This window comes from Rhinatrema bivittatum, chromosome 7 (assembly GCF_901001135.1).
Source record: "Rhinatrema bivittatum chromosome 7, aRhiBiv1.1, whole genome shotgun sequence".
NCBI lineage: Eukaryota > Metazoa > Chordata > Amphibia > Gymnophiona > Rhinatrematidae > Rhinatrema > Rhinatrema bivittatum.
This window is the reverse complement of record NC_042621.1, coordinates 132,775,898-132,793,647: the sequence shown is the minus strand read 5'-3', so window position 1 is coordinate 132,793,647 and position 17,750 is coordinate 132,775,898. Positions and strand designations below refer to the sequence as shown.

Here is a 17,750-nt window from a genome sequence, read left to right as displayed (position 1 = left end):
TTGTTCCTTTATTTATTCAAACACATTTTTTAATTCTTGTCCACTAAAAAATTTTTTAGATTGTTTTCAAAATTCATTTTATCCCAAAACTCAAAAACTCATTTATTTGTGTGTTTCTAAAATCTCATATGCTTATTATTATCCTTGCATAAATTAAATGTCCACCGTCATTTAGTTTGTTTAATCATTGAAATCCTAGAATGAAATCCTAGGATAAATTATACTTAGCCCCACTGTAGATGTATTGTTTCTCAAATTGTCCCGACATGGGCCATGTTTCGACTGTTGCCAGTCTTCCTCAGGGGATACTTAGTATGTTTTAATCACAATTCCAAAAACAGTTTTGTTTTTCTGCCTTTCCAGCGCTAGTCAGTTAATTTGACCTAGGACATACAAAAAGAGCAAAAATGGATCCATTATTTCAAAACAGTGACCCCTAGTGGGTTGAATAAAGAAATTGACTGGTCGGTATTTTAGGAGGATGTCCTCTGCGAAAGTGGTTCTTGAGAATGATTGACAACATCAAGTTCCGGGGAGGATTGGTAAAAACAGGTGGGCAGGAAGTGGAGGTGACAAGAAACGCTGAGAAAGTATATTGCATTGAATAAAGCTGTTTTGAAAATGATTGACAGCATCAAGTTCCGGGTATGATAGGTATAAAGAAGTGGACAGGAAGTGGAGGAGACAAGAAAGGCCGAGGCGCCATTAATGCATGAAAAGGAATGGGCATTAATAACACTGTGAGTAAGAACATTGTTGAGTTGGAAGGGAATTGTTACAAAAAATTGTTATGAGGGAACTTGTAAAAAAACTTTTTGGGAAGGTTGAATGAATATGTACCTGTGATGAGATTTATTTAAAAATTTTTTTTTAACAATACATTTTTGTATGTCCTAGGTCAAATTAACTGACTAGCGCTGGAAAGGCAGAAAAACAAAACTGTTTTTGGAATTGTGATTAAAACATACTAAGTATCCCCTGAGGAAGACTGGCAACAGTCGAAACATGGCCCATGTCGGGACAATTTGAGAAACAATACATCTACAGTGGGGCTAAGTATAATTTATCCTAGGATTTCATTCTAGGATTTCAATGATTAAACAAACTAAATGACGGTGGACATTTAATTTATGCAAGGATAATAATAAGCATATGAGATTTTAGAAACACACAAATAAATGAGTTTTTGAGTTTTGGGATAAAATGAATTTTGAAAACAATCTAAAAAATTTTTTAGTGGACAAGAATTAAAAAATGTGTTTGAATAAATAAAGGAACAATACCAAATGATTATATACCAAGTGCTTGAATAAACGCTGAATTTGCCTGAGGCCCATTGCGTGGCGAGAGGCGATGGATTAAATTCCATTTGCACTAATACTGATGGTATTTGTTCCTATGCAAAGAGTTGATAAGGATAATTTATTTAGCACTTTAAAAATTATAAAAGAGAACATAATACATCCTCCTTTTTTGTATTGAGTGAATTAGTAGGTGAGGATTTCTAGCTTCTGGTGATTGATTGATACAATATAAACTTGCCATCATAATACATAACCTGCTAAACAATGGGTAATTTTCCTGGCTATTTATTATTTTTATTTGATTTATATTCTGCCTTTTAGCCACTTCAAAGCAGATTACATTGTAGAATATGGAGGCAATGAATACACATCAGGCAGCTTTCATGGCAGGCAGGAAAAGGACTGAGCACACCTCAGGGCCCTCTTTTATTGTACATTCATACAAAGGCAGATGATGTGTCATTACATGATTGGTTCCTTTCCACATAGCAACAGACGTGACTCTACACTATTGGCTTGGCTCAGGGGGGGTGTATGGATCATTTCATTGGCTGCTGAAATCTATACCTCCTGACTTTGTCCTGCCTCTGACTAGGGAACACCCAGCCCTTATTTCAGGCAATCAGGATTAATTATAAGCTAGAGAAATACATGACAGTCAGGTATCCTTTCCTAGGCAGAGAGGCTTAAGCACAAGTGATGCTTTTATTCAGTGCAAGGCCAGGGAGAAGGGAAGATAGTGTAAAACCCTGACATGGCTTGCTGGCAAGCGCATATTTCCCACATTACATCATATTTATTTGTTTTCCATTTATAAATACTGGTATAACAGATAATTGTTTCTTAAGGGGACGATAATCAAAAGCAATTTACGATAGGGTAACCCCTCTTCTGAAGTCTTGATATTGGCTCCCCAGCTGCAGATTTCAAGATTTCCCTACTAACCTACGAGTGAATTCATTTTGCAGCTCCCTATTACCTATCCTCTTGTATCCCCCTCACTCCTGCCCCTTTCAGCTCTAAGCTGGGCTTTACACCTGCACTGTATGCCTGGAATAGCCTTCCTGATTTGATGCATAAATGCTCCTCTTGTCCATATTCAAATCCCACCTTTTTGAGGATGCGTTTAAATCTTAAACTCTGGCTCTCCTTGATCATACCTTTGTTGATGTTAAGACTTCATACCTTTTATTGTAAACATGGTTATCTGTGTGGTTTGACTACATTGTAAACTCCCGGAAGAAGGGACTGTTTTTTATGTGTATCTCTGTAGCACTATGTATGTTTAGTAGCACTACAGAAATAATAAATAGTGTAGTGATACTTATCACATTACTGGAAACCAAGCCAAATTACTGGCACTTTTATTTTCAATAATGGGACAATGTTGGCCTCCATCTCAAGCTCTGTTTTCTTCTTTTCATCCGCAATCACACTGGAGTCCTCAGGATTTGGTGGAGTAAGGAATGTAAAGTTCTCCATTTTATCCTGTCTTCTCAGGAGCTTCCTCTTTGGAGGGTAGGGGATAACAGAAAATAAAGTATCAGGAGGAATTGAGGCCCTGAGGTACCTAATGCCAATGTATCCAAGATCTCATTTAGTGATGGATAGTGGGAAGCAATTTGTACTGGCAACTTTAGCTATTTCCTCAGTCTTTGACATGATTGAGCACCAGATCTTACTTTATCTTCTTAAGGAAAATGGAATTGCTAACAATGTTTTTGACTGGTTCAGGTTTTATTTGAATGATCGAGTTCAGTGAGCTCAAATCGGTGATGCTTATTGTGACTGGCACCGTTACCACTGGTGTGCCTCAAGATTCAGTGCTCTCTGCTTTATTTAATATTTACATTTCTCCAATATGCAAGATCTTGGCTGGCCTCACGGCTGGATAAACTGTATGCTGATATCCATTTCTATATCCCTGTCAGTTCTGAAACATCTGACCTAGTTTCCATCAGCGTAGTGACAGTGTTTCACCATAATAAACCAACATTAAAACAGAAGTTGCATACATACTCAGCACAGCCCAAGTCTACCCCATTTTCTATTTTTGTTGAGAGGACCATAGTGCACATTTTTTTTTTTTGTATATGGAGTCTGGGTTTTCTGATTCACACCTATGGTTCGTTCGGGCTTCTTTAAAACTATGAGTGGTCAATGGTTTGAAATCTATACTTAGGGACTGTGACTTTCATTCTGTTATTCAGGTTCTGATCCTCCCACTACCCGAGTAACGTAACTCATATTTAGGGCTACCACAATCTGCATTGAAATCATTACAGTACTTACAAAACTCAGCTGCTCGCTTAATTTGTGGGGGATTCATAGATGTGAACATATCACTAAAATGCTGGTCGATTTTCATTGGTTACTAGTCACGTGGCGAATTTAAGTAGAAGACTGCTTTGCTAGTTCACAACTTATTAGCTTTGGACTAATTTGCCTGGGTCAATGCCAAGTGTTATGTTTACCAATCCTATTAGACTACTTCGATCATCACAACAGGGTTTGGAGATGTTCCTTCAGTGTGCCAGGCCTGTTTGGCCGAGACTAGAGAGAGAGATCATTCTCAATCGCTGCCCTGGAAACTTGGAATTCTTTGCCACAGAAACTCCAGCTTACAACGCGTACCAAGACATTTAAGGTGTTACATTTTTGTTTGTTTGTTTGGGGGAGCCCAGAGAGAATGCAGAGGAGAAGCTGCAGGAACCAATTGGGACATCTAAAGTGGTCAACTCTTCCGTGATTGGCGCAGTAAACTGAGAAAACAGCACCTCCCTCCCTCTTGGCAAGTAGCAGCAAGGTCATCATTAGGTGCCCTGATAAGCTACTTATGCAAGGGCCCTGTGGCAATGCTGCTGCCAGCATGCAAGTGGGGAGAACACCCCTACTTACCAAGGGGGAGGAAGATGTAGCCTAAGCCAGAGACTTCTACTTTAAACAGGGGTTGATGGATGACCATGTTAGACGTATTGAACCGAAAGGAAGTGATCAGAATGGTATTTTCAATAAGCTATTTTATTTATGATGTATTAAAACATACAAACCTGTAGTGTATTTACAGTGTCAACAGGTGCACAGACAAAAACTACATAAATACAATAAATAAATACTGAAACGCCTCCCTCACCACATTGTACCCAGGACATTCCAGCATTACTCTTAGTCCAATCTGATTTTGAAGTTAATTGTGAATCCTGATACGGCACTATACCCCTTCAGCAACTAAATTATTTACCAAAGTTTTGAGTGGCCAAAGGGCAGAGAGACCAGGAAGATGAGAGAAATCAATAAAGCAACAATTGGGATTATACATCCCCAACACAACACCTCTGCCAATATCCCTGCCCAATCTTCTTTCCTTCTGCACAATGTGCCCAAAAGCCTCCCTATCTCTCCCACCCCCACCATCTCACCTCCAGATCCCAGTGCTATTAGATGTGCATACTGTAATTGTACAGGGGGGCTCATCTTGCGGGGGCAGCAGACTGTAGAGTCTGCATCAGCCTGGTGCAGGGCCTACAGGCAGTACCTTAGTCCATCATATCCGCTTGAGGTAGTGGGCTTGCATGGGAAGATTAGAGGGTACTGGACTGCAGACCCTGGAGTGGATGTCATCTTCCAAAGAAGAGCACATAGCGATAGCCATAAGCATAAAATTCAACAGATTTAAGTCACTACCACATTAGGGAAGCAAATACGGACTCTGGCAGCATTATTTTTTTCCTGGTTCCACACTACTGATGCGCCAGCCTTGCACAGCCAATAGCGGGTTGAGAGCAGCAGGGGGTGAAGGGCAGCCAAGGCAAAATCTGGCTACTTGGTACTGCTGGTGTGTGTGTCCTTTTTTTCTTTCCCTGCTAGTACATGACTCCTGTGGTGCCCAGCAAATTATGTTATTCACACAGGACTTATTTCCAGGACCACAGGAGCCACACATTAGGTGAGTTAGACTTCTCATTACTGTGGGAATCCTGTGGCAAAACCAGGAGGAGATGCAGCACCCAAATAGGAACTAGGAGGCAGTGTACTGGTTATGCTCATTCATATACACATGCAATACAGGATAAGCAAGTGTATGAGTGCAAGAGTGTGCTTATGTGAGAGAGGGATAGACCATATATGTGAATGAGTGAAAGGGAATGTGTACGTGAGAGCACGTGAGTGATGGAGAGAGGAAGAATGAGCAAGCTTGTGAAGGAGAGCATGTGACTGAGGGAGTAAGTATGGGGAGATTTGTTGAGAAGGGTGGCATACTCACATTCTCTAACAGGCACAAATTAATTCTCTTGCTCACAAGCACACTCCCTCTCTCTCACAGATACTCATACTCGCACTCACAAACACACTCCCCTTTTTCTCATTCACACACATGTTCTATTACTCTTTAATTTTTAATAAAATGTGATATGAGTGGAGAAAGTTTGTGCACCTCCCCTCTCTTCCTGCCCTCCAATCATGGATTAGAGCACTGTCAGGTTTTAAAAAAAATGTATTTATAATAGCATTACAAATGTAATTGAAGAAAAGGCAGCATCATTAAAAATATATTAAAAAAAAAAAAAAAGATTCTGGTGCAAGGCCCCTTAAGGGGGTTCTAGTTGCATAGCAATACAAGGAAAACAGTACAATATAGATAATCAATGCTTCTCCAATAAACCAAAGTCAGTTTTTAAAGTTTAAATTGCTAGAAGAAGCTGAGCAATTTTTATTTTATTTTTTAACACGCCCAGGACAGAATCTAAATGAATCAGGGCAGGGGAGTGGGGAAAAGCACAGTAATTGTTCACACAAGGCAGCAAAATAACTAGTACTGGCCCTGCTTCCTTCATATTCCTGTTCTACCTACCAATTTTCCTCTTTGCTCCTCACCCCACTCCCTCTGCTCCCCACTCTTATTTGATCCTTGCCTCCACACTCCCTTCTCTGCCTTGCACCCCACTCCTCTCTTGCCCATCTCCTCTCTTCCCTTCCCACCATCATCTTCCTCTGCTTATTCTACCCTCGACAGTGCACCTGTGTTTTTGCCCTCTTTTCATAGTGTTCAACATCCTCATTCCCCACCCCATAACCCCCTTTCTACCCCCTCTTGTCCCCCACCTATACTACAGTGCCACTCTTTCCTTCTAACCTCAAGCAACTAATCAGCAAGCAGGGGAAAAAAAACTCTCTCATTCCCAGGAAGCAACTGGGTTAGGAGGCTTCAGCAAGGTAAAGTAGGGAGGGCAGCAGTTTTTAGTTTAAGGACAATACATTGAAACACAGACATGATGGTAGAAAAGGACCAAATGGACCATCCAGTCTGCCCAGTAAGCTTATAGTATTTTGTGCTTGCCATGTAGGTTCCCTATGCTTATCTGTTTCCAGGCCTTAAAAGTCAGGGCCCTCATTGGTTGCTGTTTGAATCCAATTCCCCGTTACCCCCAGGCTTATCAGTTTCCCACACTAACCTTTGTTGATTGCTGTTGAATCCAATTCCCTGTTATGCCTTGATGTTGAAGCAGAGAGCAAAGTCTGAGTTGCAGCAAAGTATCAGTTTTATTGGTTAAGTGTAATAACTGCTGCATCAGCAAGTTACCCCATACTTGTTTCCCCAGACTGTAAAAATCAGGCCCTCAGTTGCTGAACGAATGATTCCCCTTCTCCCCCTGCCATTGAAGCAAAGAGCAATGATGGAGAAATGCACCTACAGTATCAAGGCTTCTTGGTTAAGGGTAAAAACCACTGCACCATCAAGTTCCTCCATGCCCTATTTTCTTCATTTCTATCCTTTAGCCTTTAGGGTTCCACAGTATTTATCCCATGCCCTTTTGAATCCTGGTTTTCACCACCTCCTCCGGGGGGGCATTCCAGACATCCACCGTGAAGAAATTTCCAGGTATCCTCTGTGAAGAAATTTTCTGATGTTGGTTCTGAGGCATCCTCCTTGGAGTTTAATTTCGTGACCCCTAGTTCTACTGATTTCTTTCCAAAGGAAAAGGTTTGACATTTACATATCGTTAAAACATTTTAGGTATCTGAAGGTCTATATCATATCTCCCCTGCATCTCCTCTCTTCCAGAGTATACACATTTATATCCTTCAGTTTCTCCTCATAGGTTTTCTGATACTGACTTCACACCATTTTGGTAGCCCTTCTCTGGACCACCTCCATCCTGTCTCTATCCCTTTTGAGATAAGGGCTACCAGAACTGAACACAGGACTCCAGGTGAGGCCTCACCAAGGACCTTTTCAAAAGCAGGTTCAGGGGGTGAGAATAGAAAACTTTTCTCAGAAGCTGCAGGAGACACAGAAGTAATAAAAGCAGAGAGGCTCTGTCACTGCTTCCTCCGCCTTTCCTATTGTGCACTGTTGCCAACTCCTACCTGAAGAAAGTCACTAGATCCACTGTGAAAAGTCTTGATTTGGTAAAAAGTAGCTAAAACCATTTAGTTGTGCAATAGTATTAGTATAGCTGGTGAGCGTAAAGTGGTGGGGAAAGAGAGATGATCACATTAACATGTCCTTGCTCTCTCAAACTGACATACATATTCACATTCTCTGTCACACACACTTCCTTAAGACAGGCTCAAACAGACACACATGCTTTCTCAGATACTCAGACACAAACTTTCTCTTTTTCTGACACACATGCATGCCTACTACTACTCATTTGCTCGTTGAGTGTGTATCCCCTCCCCTGGAATGGCTAACCAAGGGCACTATAGCATCATCATGAAAAGTTCTGCACTTGCTGCCAGTCCTTACCCAGCCTTTAGTAGGCACCTCCTTACTTCCACCGCTCTCTCTTCAGGACCATCACTGTGTCCACGGGCCTCTGCACTGCCCTTATCTGAAATCTGCCAGGCCAGCTCACAGAGGCCTTGCTACCATGGCAGAGAACTTCCCCTCCCTACCAGCAGCACAGCAAAAAAAAAAAAAAAAAAAAAAAAAAAGTTACTGAAAGATTTAAAAAAAAAAATAAATAAATTACTGAAGATAAAACATAGCCCTCTTCTTCCCTTCTGTTGTTGAAGTCTCCCAATCAGTGATAAGGATGCTGCAGCTCCTGCTTTTTGGGGGTATTGTTGTTGACTGTGATTTGTTCTTTCTCCTTCTAGCAGAGAAAGTTTGGCCCTGATGTCATCAGAGTCTGGGGTGGCGGGAGCGGAACAGAGGAGAGACTGAACCAGCATAGCCTGTTCTGAGGAGTGAGACGTTGGAGCGAGGGAAGACAACAGGACCAGCCAGCACGACACTCTAACCAAAGAAAGTCGCACTCGCGTGTACTTTCCTGCCCCGTTCCAGCCAGAGGTCGTCTCACTCTTGCAATTTTCAATAACTTTTTTTTTTTTTTTTTTTTTTTCATGCCCCGCGCACGCGTTAAGCTCATACTTGTGTGGCAAGGAAATGACGGCGCTCTTAGCTACCGGTCACACGGAGCGGAAACTGAGCGTTGAAGGGATTTTTGTGTGTATCGGAAGTGACGTCGGTGGCCGCGTTCCCTTTTCCGCCGTTTCCGGCACGCGCTGGACGCGGTTCCCGGTTGTGGAATCGTATAGCCGGAGGATAATGCCCAGCAGGGTCTCTCCGGACGGCGTGTGTGAGGATTTGGAAGGCGGAACGACTATGGAGTATCCAGGGAGCGACGAAATCCGGCATCGAAAGGTGCGGAAGGGGAGCGGGTGGGCCGCGTGATGAAGGGTTGCCAGCGCACATAGAGGATCGTTCCTCTACGAGAGCTTAGCTCAGACTAATGCCGGATCTATACAGAGACTTGTAGGGCACTGGCGGCCGTGTATCTATGAGGTAGAGAGCCAATCGGAAGGAAAAAAAGCAACAAGTCACACCATGCAGGATGTGTACATGTTCACTGTGTAGTGTATGTATATATCTATATATCTATATATATAGATATATAGATATATATCTCTCTCTATATATACACTGTATAATTGTTTTAGTAAAGGGAAGTGTTGCTTTACCAATTCATTAGATTTTTTTTGAAGGTACAAATATGTCGATAAAGGTGAGCCGGTTGATATAATATTTTTAGAAGATATTTGACAAAAGCTCTCCATAAGAGATTCCTCAGTAAATTAACAAATCATCGTATAGGAGGCAGGTTCCTATTGTGGATGTTAACTGCTTAAAAGACAGGAAACGAAGGGTAGGACTGAATGGTCCGTTTTTCAAATGGAGAAAGGTCTTTAGTGGAATACCACAGGGATCAAATGCTAAGTAGAAGTAGTAGTCGTCGTCGTCGTCGTCGTAGTATTTATTAATGACCTGGAAAAGGAAGCAATGAATGAGTGATCAGATCTACAGACAATATACAATTATTCAAATTGTTAAAACAGCAGCAGATTATAAGGATCTGCAGCATGAACTTGCCATACTAGCAAATCAGAAGTGGGCAATCTTCATTCTGGCCAACAGTCCATACTTTTCTTCCCCTTCTTTCCAGCCAGTCTACCTTGCACATGTTTGCATTTGTATCTGGCCTATGCTGCTTCTACCTTCCAGCAGCCTGCCTGATGTCATCAGCAAGGGCCTGACATTGCACATGTTAGTGCATCATTACAGGCCAAGTGCATATAACATCAGCCATCACTAATGACATAAGATATGCCATACTGGGTCAGGCTCTGGGTCCATGAAGCTTAGCATCCTATTTCCAACAGTGGCCAATCCAAGTCACAAGTACCTGGGAAGTACCTAAACATTAAATAGATCTCAAGTAACTATTGCTTATTAATTACAGTATATTGTCATATATGTCAATCTCATGTATAAGTCATTAGGCAATTTTGAGACCAAAATCCATTGAAATGCATTGACCTGTGTATAAGTCAAGGTTTAAAATGAGCAGTCTATCAGGAAGATAAGAATTCAAGAAAAGCCATGTTTGTATTGAAAATATCACATGGTGCACTAACTTTAAAACAGGACAGCGGCATGAATAGTGTTAGTTACATAAGTTAGGAATTATTAGGAAGGGAATGGTGAATACAACGGAAAATGTCATAATGTCTCTGTATTGCTCGATGGTGAGGCTGCACCTTGAATACTGTGTACAATTCTGGTTGCCGCATCTCAAAAAAGATATCGTTGCGCTGGAGAAGCTACAGAGAAGGGCGACCAAAATGATAAAGGGGATGGAACAGCTCCCTTATGAGGAAAGACTAAAGAGGTTAGGACTTTTCAGCTTTGAGAAGAGATGGCTGAGGGGGGATATGACAGAGGTGTTTAAAATCATGAGAGGTCTAGATCGGGTGAATGTGAATCGGTTATTTACTCTTTTGGATAATAGAAGGACTAGGGGGCACGCTATGAAGTTAGCATGTAGCACATTTAAAATTAATCGGAGAAAGTTCTTTTTCACTCAAAGCACAATTAAACTCTGGAATTTGTTGCCAGGGGATGTGGTTAGTGAAGTTAGTGTAGCTGTGTTTAAAAAAGGTTTGGATAAGTTAAGGAGGAGAAGTCCATTATCTGCTATTAATCAAGTTGACTAAGAAAATAGCCACTGCTATTACTAGCATCAGTAGCATGGGATAGACTTAGTTTTTGGGTACTTGCCAGGTACTTATAACCTGGATTGGCCATTGTTGGAAACAGGATCATGGACCCTTGGTATGCCATACTGAGTCAGGTTCTTATGTTCTTAAGCAGCAAACTGCTAATATCGGAGTTAGTCCAGGCCCGGTGCCACCGGGTGTAGAAACCGTGCAGTTGCATAGTATGGACGCTCGGTGGGGCAGTGTTGGGAGCAGGGAGAGGCCCGTGCTGCCACTGGTGGATCTGATCCTACCGGCTGCAGAAGAAGGAGGCCAAAGCAGAGGAAGCCCGTCTTTCATCTCCTCCTCCTCTAGTGCTGACCCTGTGGTGTTGAACACTTGTGGTGCTAGAACTCCCTGTATTCTTGCAACATGACAATACAAGAAGTGCTAGCACCGCAAGTGTTGAATTACCGTGGTGTTAGCCCAGAAAGAGGAGTTGCAGAATGGCTTTTCTCCACAAAGGAAGAGGCTGGCAGCTTGGTCTGTCTGTATGTGTGTGTGTGTGTGTGAATGGGAGGCTGCCTGGGATGAGTGGGTGTGTGAATGGGAGGCTGCCTGTGTTGGGGGGGGGGGGTGTCTGGGAGGCTGCCTGTGAGGGGTGTGTGTGAGAATTTGAGCCTGTCTGGGATTTGGGTGGATGTGAATGGGAGCTGTGTGTGTGTGAGAGAGAGAGAGAGAGAAAATGGTGGGTGCAGGTGAATTCTGTTTTGACAGCAGCTGATGGCCTGGCGCTTTTGGTAGATCCCAACCAAAGGAAAGCTGGAGATGCCTGCGGGTTTGTCTGAGAGAGAGATTGAGTTGCAGTAGTCCAGGCAGGAGATCATGCAGGCCTAGGTTCTTGCTGCCGAGGTAAAAACCTCAAGAAGGGATTGGAGGTGGTGCAGTTAGAAGAAAGCCGATTTCATCACTGCAGGAAGCTGAGGCTCTCCCTTACAGCTGATGGCTATAAGGGAGAGCTATGCCTCCTAGGGTCACCTTTGGACCTAGATGGTTATGGCTTTCTTTACCAACCCACAATACTTTGGTTTTTTGAGGGCCTTAATTTGTTTTGGTGCAGCCAGGCAGAGATTTTGCTTTCATTGAGGTTGTTTATAGCTTTGTCAAGGTCATGGCTAAGTGGGATCACAAGTTAGATGTCATCTGGGTATGAGCAGGCAGAGTTCTGGTGGGCTTTGATAACTTTGCTGAGGGGTGCCATGTATATATTGAAGAGTGTAGGGTAGAGCACGGATCCTTGAGGCACTCCACATGAGAGAGAGAGTGGGGGGTGTGATAGTGTGGGGCCCAGAAAGATGATTTGAGATTGATTCTTAAGATAGGAGCAAAACAAATTTAGCACTGCACCTGCTAGGCTGTGGTCTTTCAGGTGAGTGATCAGGATTTTGTGATGCTGCTGCTTTAGTTCTCTCACTGTGCCTTAGCGTATGTTTTTTGCTAAACCTATATGGTATGACCTGCTAGAGTTGGGGTTTGTTGGTTTGGTCCTTTCACGGTGCCTTAAGATTTCCTTTCCCCATTGTTGGTGCTGCTTTGGTCTTCTCACTGTGCCTTGGGGTATTTTTTTTAGAAGGGGTGTGTATTTTTTTGTTTTCCTTTTAGGCCCTCTTCCCACACCCCCCCCCCCCCCGCCCCACCTCTGTGTTTGAGGAGCTCTAAGGGGGCCTGCCATCCAACTCCCTGGCCCTGATTTAAAAAGTTTGCCCATCCCTGCTGTAATGAATGTTAAACACTAGTCCCAGTATAGATCCCTGAGGTACTCTATTTATAGTGCCACTTTCCATTGGGAAAACTGACCATTTAGTCCTATTTTGTTTCTTGTCTTTTAACCGGTTACCAGTCCATAATCAAACACTGCCTCCTAGCCCATGACTTCTTAATTTCCTAAGTGGTTTCTCATGAAGGACTTTATCAAATACACTATATCCACTGGCTCATCTTTATCCATATGCTTATTCACACCTTTAAACAATTCTAATACATTAACAAAACACGAGCTTCCTTTGCTAAATCCAGGCTGGCTCCTTCCATCCCTAGTAGTAGTAACATTTCTGACTGAGGCTGGAAGTGAGAATCCTGAACTGAGACCATGGAGCCCACTATGTGATCTAAAGAGGAAAACAGAAAGGAGCAAAGAATGGGCAAACTAGATACACAACATATTAATAAAGCAAGCCAAGAGACGATTTGAGGAGAGACTTGTGAAAGGCAAAAGCTAATTAAAAACTCTTCAAAATACATTAAAAACAAGAAACCTGTAAGGGAGTCGGTAGGACCATTAGATGACTGGGGAGGGCTGTAAAAAGGGGCACTCAGAAAAGGTAAGGCCATAGCAGAACGACTAAAGGAATTCTTTGCTTCTGTCTTTACCGTGGAAGATTTGGGGGAGATATTCACACCGGAACTATTGTTTGTAGGTAATGATTCAGAAAAATCGAAGCAAATCGGTGTGAATCATGAAGACAAAATGACAAACTAAATAGTACTAAATCACTGGGACTGATGGTTCTAAAGGAACTCAGATGTGAAACTAAAGACTGCCTGTTAGTAATCTGCAACCTATCATTCCAATTTGCCTCTGTAATGCCAAGTTTTCAAAAAAGGACTCCAGCGGTGATCCAAGTAACTATAGACATCAAATCTGACCTTAGTGCTGGGTAAAATGGTGGAAGCTATTTTTAAAAACACAATTTTTATCCTCTTAGTTTCCCAGTCAGATTTTCAGTGCTTTAAAATTGGGCTTTATTATGTTCTGCCAAATTAACCATCCACACTCTATCTTAAATTTTCAGCAAGAAAAAAGAAATCAGGCAGGCCTATAACTGTGTTTTTCTTTTTTCTTGCTATGTCTGAAGCAAGCCAGTGGCTTTATGTTGTATCCAAACAGCATAAGGATGATGTCCTTTGCTATGGATCCTATTTAATAAGCATTTTGCTTATAGACCCAAAATAGGATCACATCTTCAGTAAATAGGCCTCTTAAGCGTGCATTTACTCGTATTTTGGCAAGGACCACTGTGATAATGGCTGTGAAATCTCCAGGTTGTTACCATGTCAGTTCCAACTCAGGACAGGTTCCATGCCGTCATCAGCAAATATAAATACAACTCCAGGAAGCTGACCTGGAAGACTCGGCATACAGCCTGGAAAGTTGACCACTATCATTCTGGTGAACAGGCCTTTCTGAAGACATCCTCAACCTATTCAGTCCCTTGCTCCAAGGAAAGGCCTGGGAGTTGAGTCAAGACTTAATCTCCCACCTGAACATGAGCAAGGGATCGAGAAACTCGTGCTGAGAACTGAAGGTAGCAAGCACTGAGTTTCAAGCAAAGGCTCTGAAGCGTCAGTTCAGCTCTCTGCCACATGGTTTTGAGAGCCAAGATATGGCAGAAGTTCCACCTGATCTGAAGTGGGCACACCGTGGCCTCAAGTGTTGAGGGTGCTCTGTGCTGAATTCACCAGTGCCATCCCGATACCTTCAAATTATCCCTTTTTAATAGGGTCATCTGGGATATGCAGTTTCCTACAAGATCTTCCCCTTGGTCATTTGCACTTTTTAATGCAGAATTGGAAACTTCACTGATACTTGCTCTACACACTATGGGGTAGATTTAAAAAAAACAAAACAAAACATACACGCGCTACCCAGCGCGCACACATGGATGCGCAATTTTATAACATGCGCGACGCGTGCAAGGGGTGGGTACAGTTTAGCAAAATTCACGCAGCAACACATTGCGGCCTTCCTCAGTTCCCTCCCTCCCTACCTCACCTTCCCTACCCTACCCTTCCCCTCTCTTCCCCACCCCCTAAATGCTCATTTTTTTTTTTAACCTTGTTTCAGCAACTTACTTCAGCTCCCGAGCTGAAGTAAGTTGTGCGCGCCAGGAGCCGGGTCTTCGGCACAGCCAACAATGGCACTGTCCAGGCCCATGCCCCCCAGCCTGCCCCTTTCAGGAAGGCCCGCATTTATGCCGAACCAGCCTTTACGCGCGTAGCCGGGACTTTTTGAAAATAGGCTCGGCGCGCGCAAGGCCCGGCCATGCACGTAAAGGCCGGATGTTACGCGCACTGCCTTTTTAAAATCTACCCTTCTATTGATTCTGAGGTTTGAGCACAGAGTTTCTTAATACCAATGGGTGTGTCAGGCAACCCACCAGTGAATGTGTCCTCATTGATGCCAATTTTTTCCTTGACCTGTCCTAGGAAAGAATGACTTGAGACTTGAGATTAGGTTTATTTGCATTGATCTTCCTTGGCTACAGATACCCTTGTATACTGAAAGCTAATTTAAGATCTACCTCTTGAAATTTACCAGGCTGCAATGTGGCATTCAGTCCTCACTTTTACATTTCATTTAGATGTGGTCTCCTGTTGGGATGCTAGGTTAGGACTATTTATTCTTCGTGGTCTTTTTGAAGAAGACAGCCCAACCCTCTTCCTCCTAGAGACCATTTTTATAAAATTTCAGGTTTTCTAATCTTTAGGTGTTAAAGGTATCTATTCATTTATTTACTTATTTTATTGTTTTTATGTACCGGTATTTGAGAATACATCCTACCAGTTAACAAAATAAAATACATCAGATAATAAAGCAAAAAATGAAATACAGCATAGATAAAATATTAAAAATACAAATACAATAATCATAAAATCAGTATAATCTACCTTATAAATGGCCTGTGACCGACGGCCCGCAAATGCGCAGTAGAGCACAGCTCTACTGCGCATGTGCGGGCAAGGATGTCGATCAGAAAAAAAAAATGGCGGTGGGGCCGCAGGAGCGGGAGGAGAAGCAGCGGCGCCGCGCGCGCGCGCGGTGCCGCTGCTTCTCCTCCCCAGATCTGCCGGCAGATCTCGGGGGGGGGGGGGTGTCACTCCCGCGCCCCCCCCCCCGAGATCTGCCGGCAGGAGCGGGAGGAGAAGTAGCGGCACCGCGCGCGCGCGCGGTGCCGCTACTTCTCCTCCCCAGATCTGCCGGCAGATCTCGGGGGGGTCACTGCCGCGCGCGCGGGAGTGACCCCCCCCCGAGATCTGCCGGCAGGAGCGGGAGGAGTTAATGGAGCCGGGTGAGGGTTGCGGGAAGTCGCGCTTACGGCGCCGGGAGGAAATGGAGGTGGGTGAAGGGAGGGAGAGGGGGACTGAGTGAGTGGGAGGGAGAGGGGGACTGAGTGAGTGGGAGGGAGGGAGGGAGAGGGGGACTGAGTGAGTGGGAGGGAGGGAGAGGGGGGACTGAGTGGGAGGGAGTGAGGGAGAGGGGGGACTGAGTGAGAGGAGAGGGAGGGTGGAGAGGAGTGGGTGGGGGAGGGGGGTGGTGAAGAGTGAGGGGAGAGAGAATGAGGGGGAGGTGAGAGACAGAGGGATGTAGCCCGTTTTAACGGGCTTTACGGCTTGTAATAAAATAAAAAGTATGGCATTATTCAATCAGAAAAAGCTTGCTGAAATAGCCAGGTTTTTAATGTTTGTTTTTTGGTTTTTTTTTTAAAGTCAGTGGATTTGCCTCAGCTCTCAAATCTATTGGTATAGAGTTCCATAATTTTGGACCTGCTAAAGAAAGGGCTTGCTCTCTTACTGCGTTTAGGTTGACCAATTTTGGAGACGGTATAGATAATAGGTAGAGGAAGCAGGCTGAAATGTTTCTTCTTTTTTTTTTTGTTTAAAGACAACTCTACTAGAAAATCCCACATGTGTGATTGTTTCATCTGCTTGTCTCTAAAGAATGTGAAGTGATGAATAATTGGAGGAGGGGAGAGTATTCCCCAGGGAGGACGGTGACTTCCCTGTGGTTTATTTCATAACAAGGAACTTTTTGTTAAGGATATGATCCCTTGTGCTGTGGTGTGGTTGATGCAGTCTAGCAGGCAAGCCTACTAGGCCCATGCTGACAGCTGGCAGACATGCCCTGCCATGGGACTAAGCGAGACCATCACCTATACCAGTCCTGCTCCCCGCAGGTTGAGCCCTTGGGTTCCAGGGGCCGGCAAGACTTACGTGTGTCCCTTAGGGCAGTTAGAGAGAGACTGTCCAGAGGCGGGCAGCAGGCAGGGTGCAGTCGGGGTCCGTAGTAGAGATAAGTACCAGGAGAGCAAGGCAGGCTGGAACCCGGAGCAGGAAAGCAAGATCAGGAACATGGCAACATGCACTGCAGAAGCAGGAGGACCTGTTGCTGAGGCACTGGCTGGGAGAAGAGCACGGGTTTAAATACTCAGCTAGTGCCGATATCATCATCACACGACTCAGCGGGTTTCCTGCTGTGGAGCCAACAAAAGGGGAGCTGGTGTGCACGCATACCTTAGAAACAGCATGGTCCGGCACAGAGATGGCAGCATTTTGGGTGGTCAGCGATCCCAGCGGTGTCAGGGCAGATCAGTGGCATCCTGAATGAATGCAACTGATCGTGGGGCCTTCCTGCGACTGGCCAAACGTTGCAGCTTTCTTCCTTAATTTCTTGGTCCTCTATGAATTTTGAATATTTACTGAGGGTGAAGCAGGGGGAAGACTCCGACTCTGTGGAGGATCCTATTATGAAAGATTTGTGAAAGTTTTCCAAAGCCTTTTCACCGCACAGATCCATTAAGGAGCTGATTTCTGGGGAGAGGGAGTCTCCAGAGGCCACATGGAGGGGGGAGGGGAGCCATGACTAAGCTTCATCTTCTGAAAGAGAGAAGCTGAAAATCCTAAAGTAGGTGCATTCATTTGTGTAGTTAGTAGAAGGACCACTATTCTGGTATACTTGTATTATAGCATCTTCCAGGAGCCATCTTAAAGGATATGCAGGATAGGAAAATTGAATCTGTCCTTAAACACATATTTGAAGCTTCTGGCCTCGCCCTGCAGGTGGCTGCTATAGCAAAATCATGGCTAGAGCTGGTTTATGTCTCTCACAGCATTTACAGGAGTCTT

At 43.8% G+C, this 17,750-nt stretch overlaps 1 protein-coding gene across 2 annotated transcripts in view; it reads left to right on the top strand.

The window, feature by feature from the left end:
* Positions 1 to 8,666: 8,666 nt before the first annotated feature.
* The window catches only part of DDX21 (DExD-box helicase 21), a 156,898-nt gene continuing 147,814 nt past the window's right edge, over positions 8,667 to 17,750 (top strand). For both annotated transcript variants that reach the window (XM_029609157.1, XM_029609156.1), the window contains exon 1: positions 8,667 to 8,955. In XM_029609157.1, coding sequence (XP_029465017.1) covers positions 8,698 to 8,955 — 258 coding nt within the window. In that variant the 5' untranslated portion in view covers positions 8,667 to 8,697. The remainder of the gene's footprint in view (positions 8,956 to 17,750) is intronic.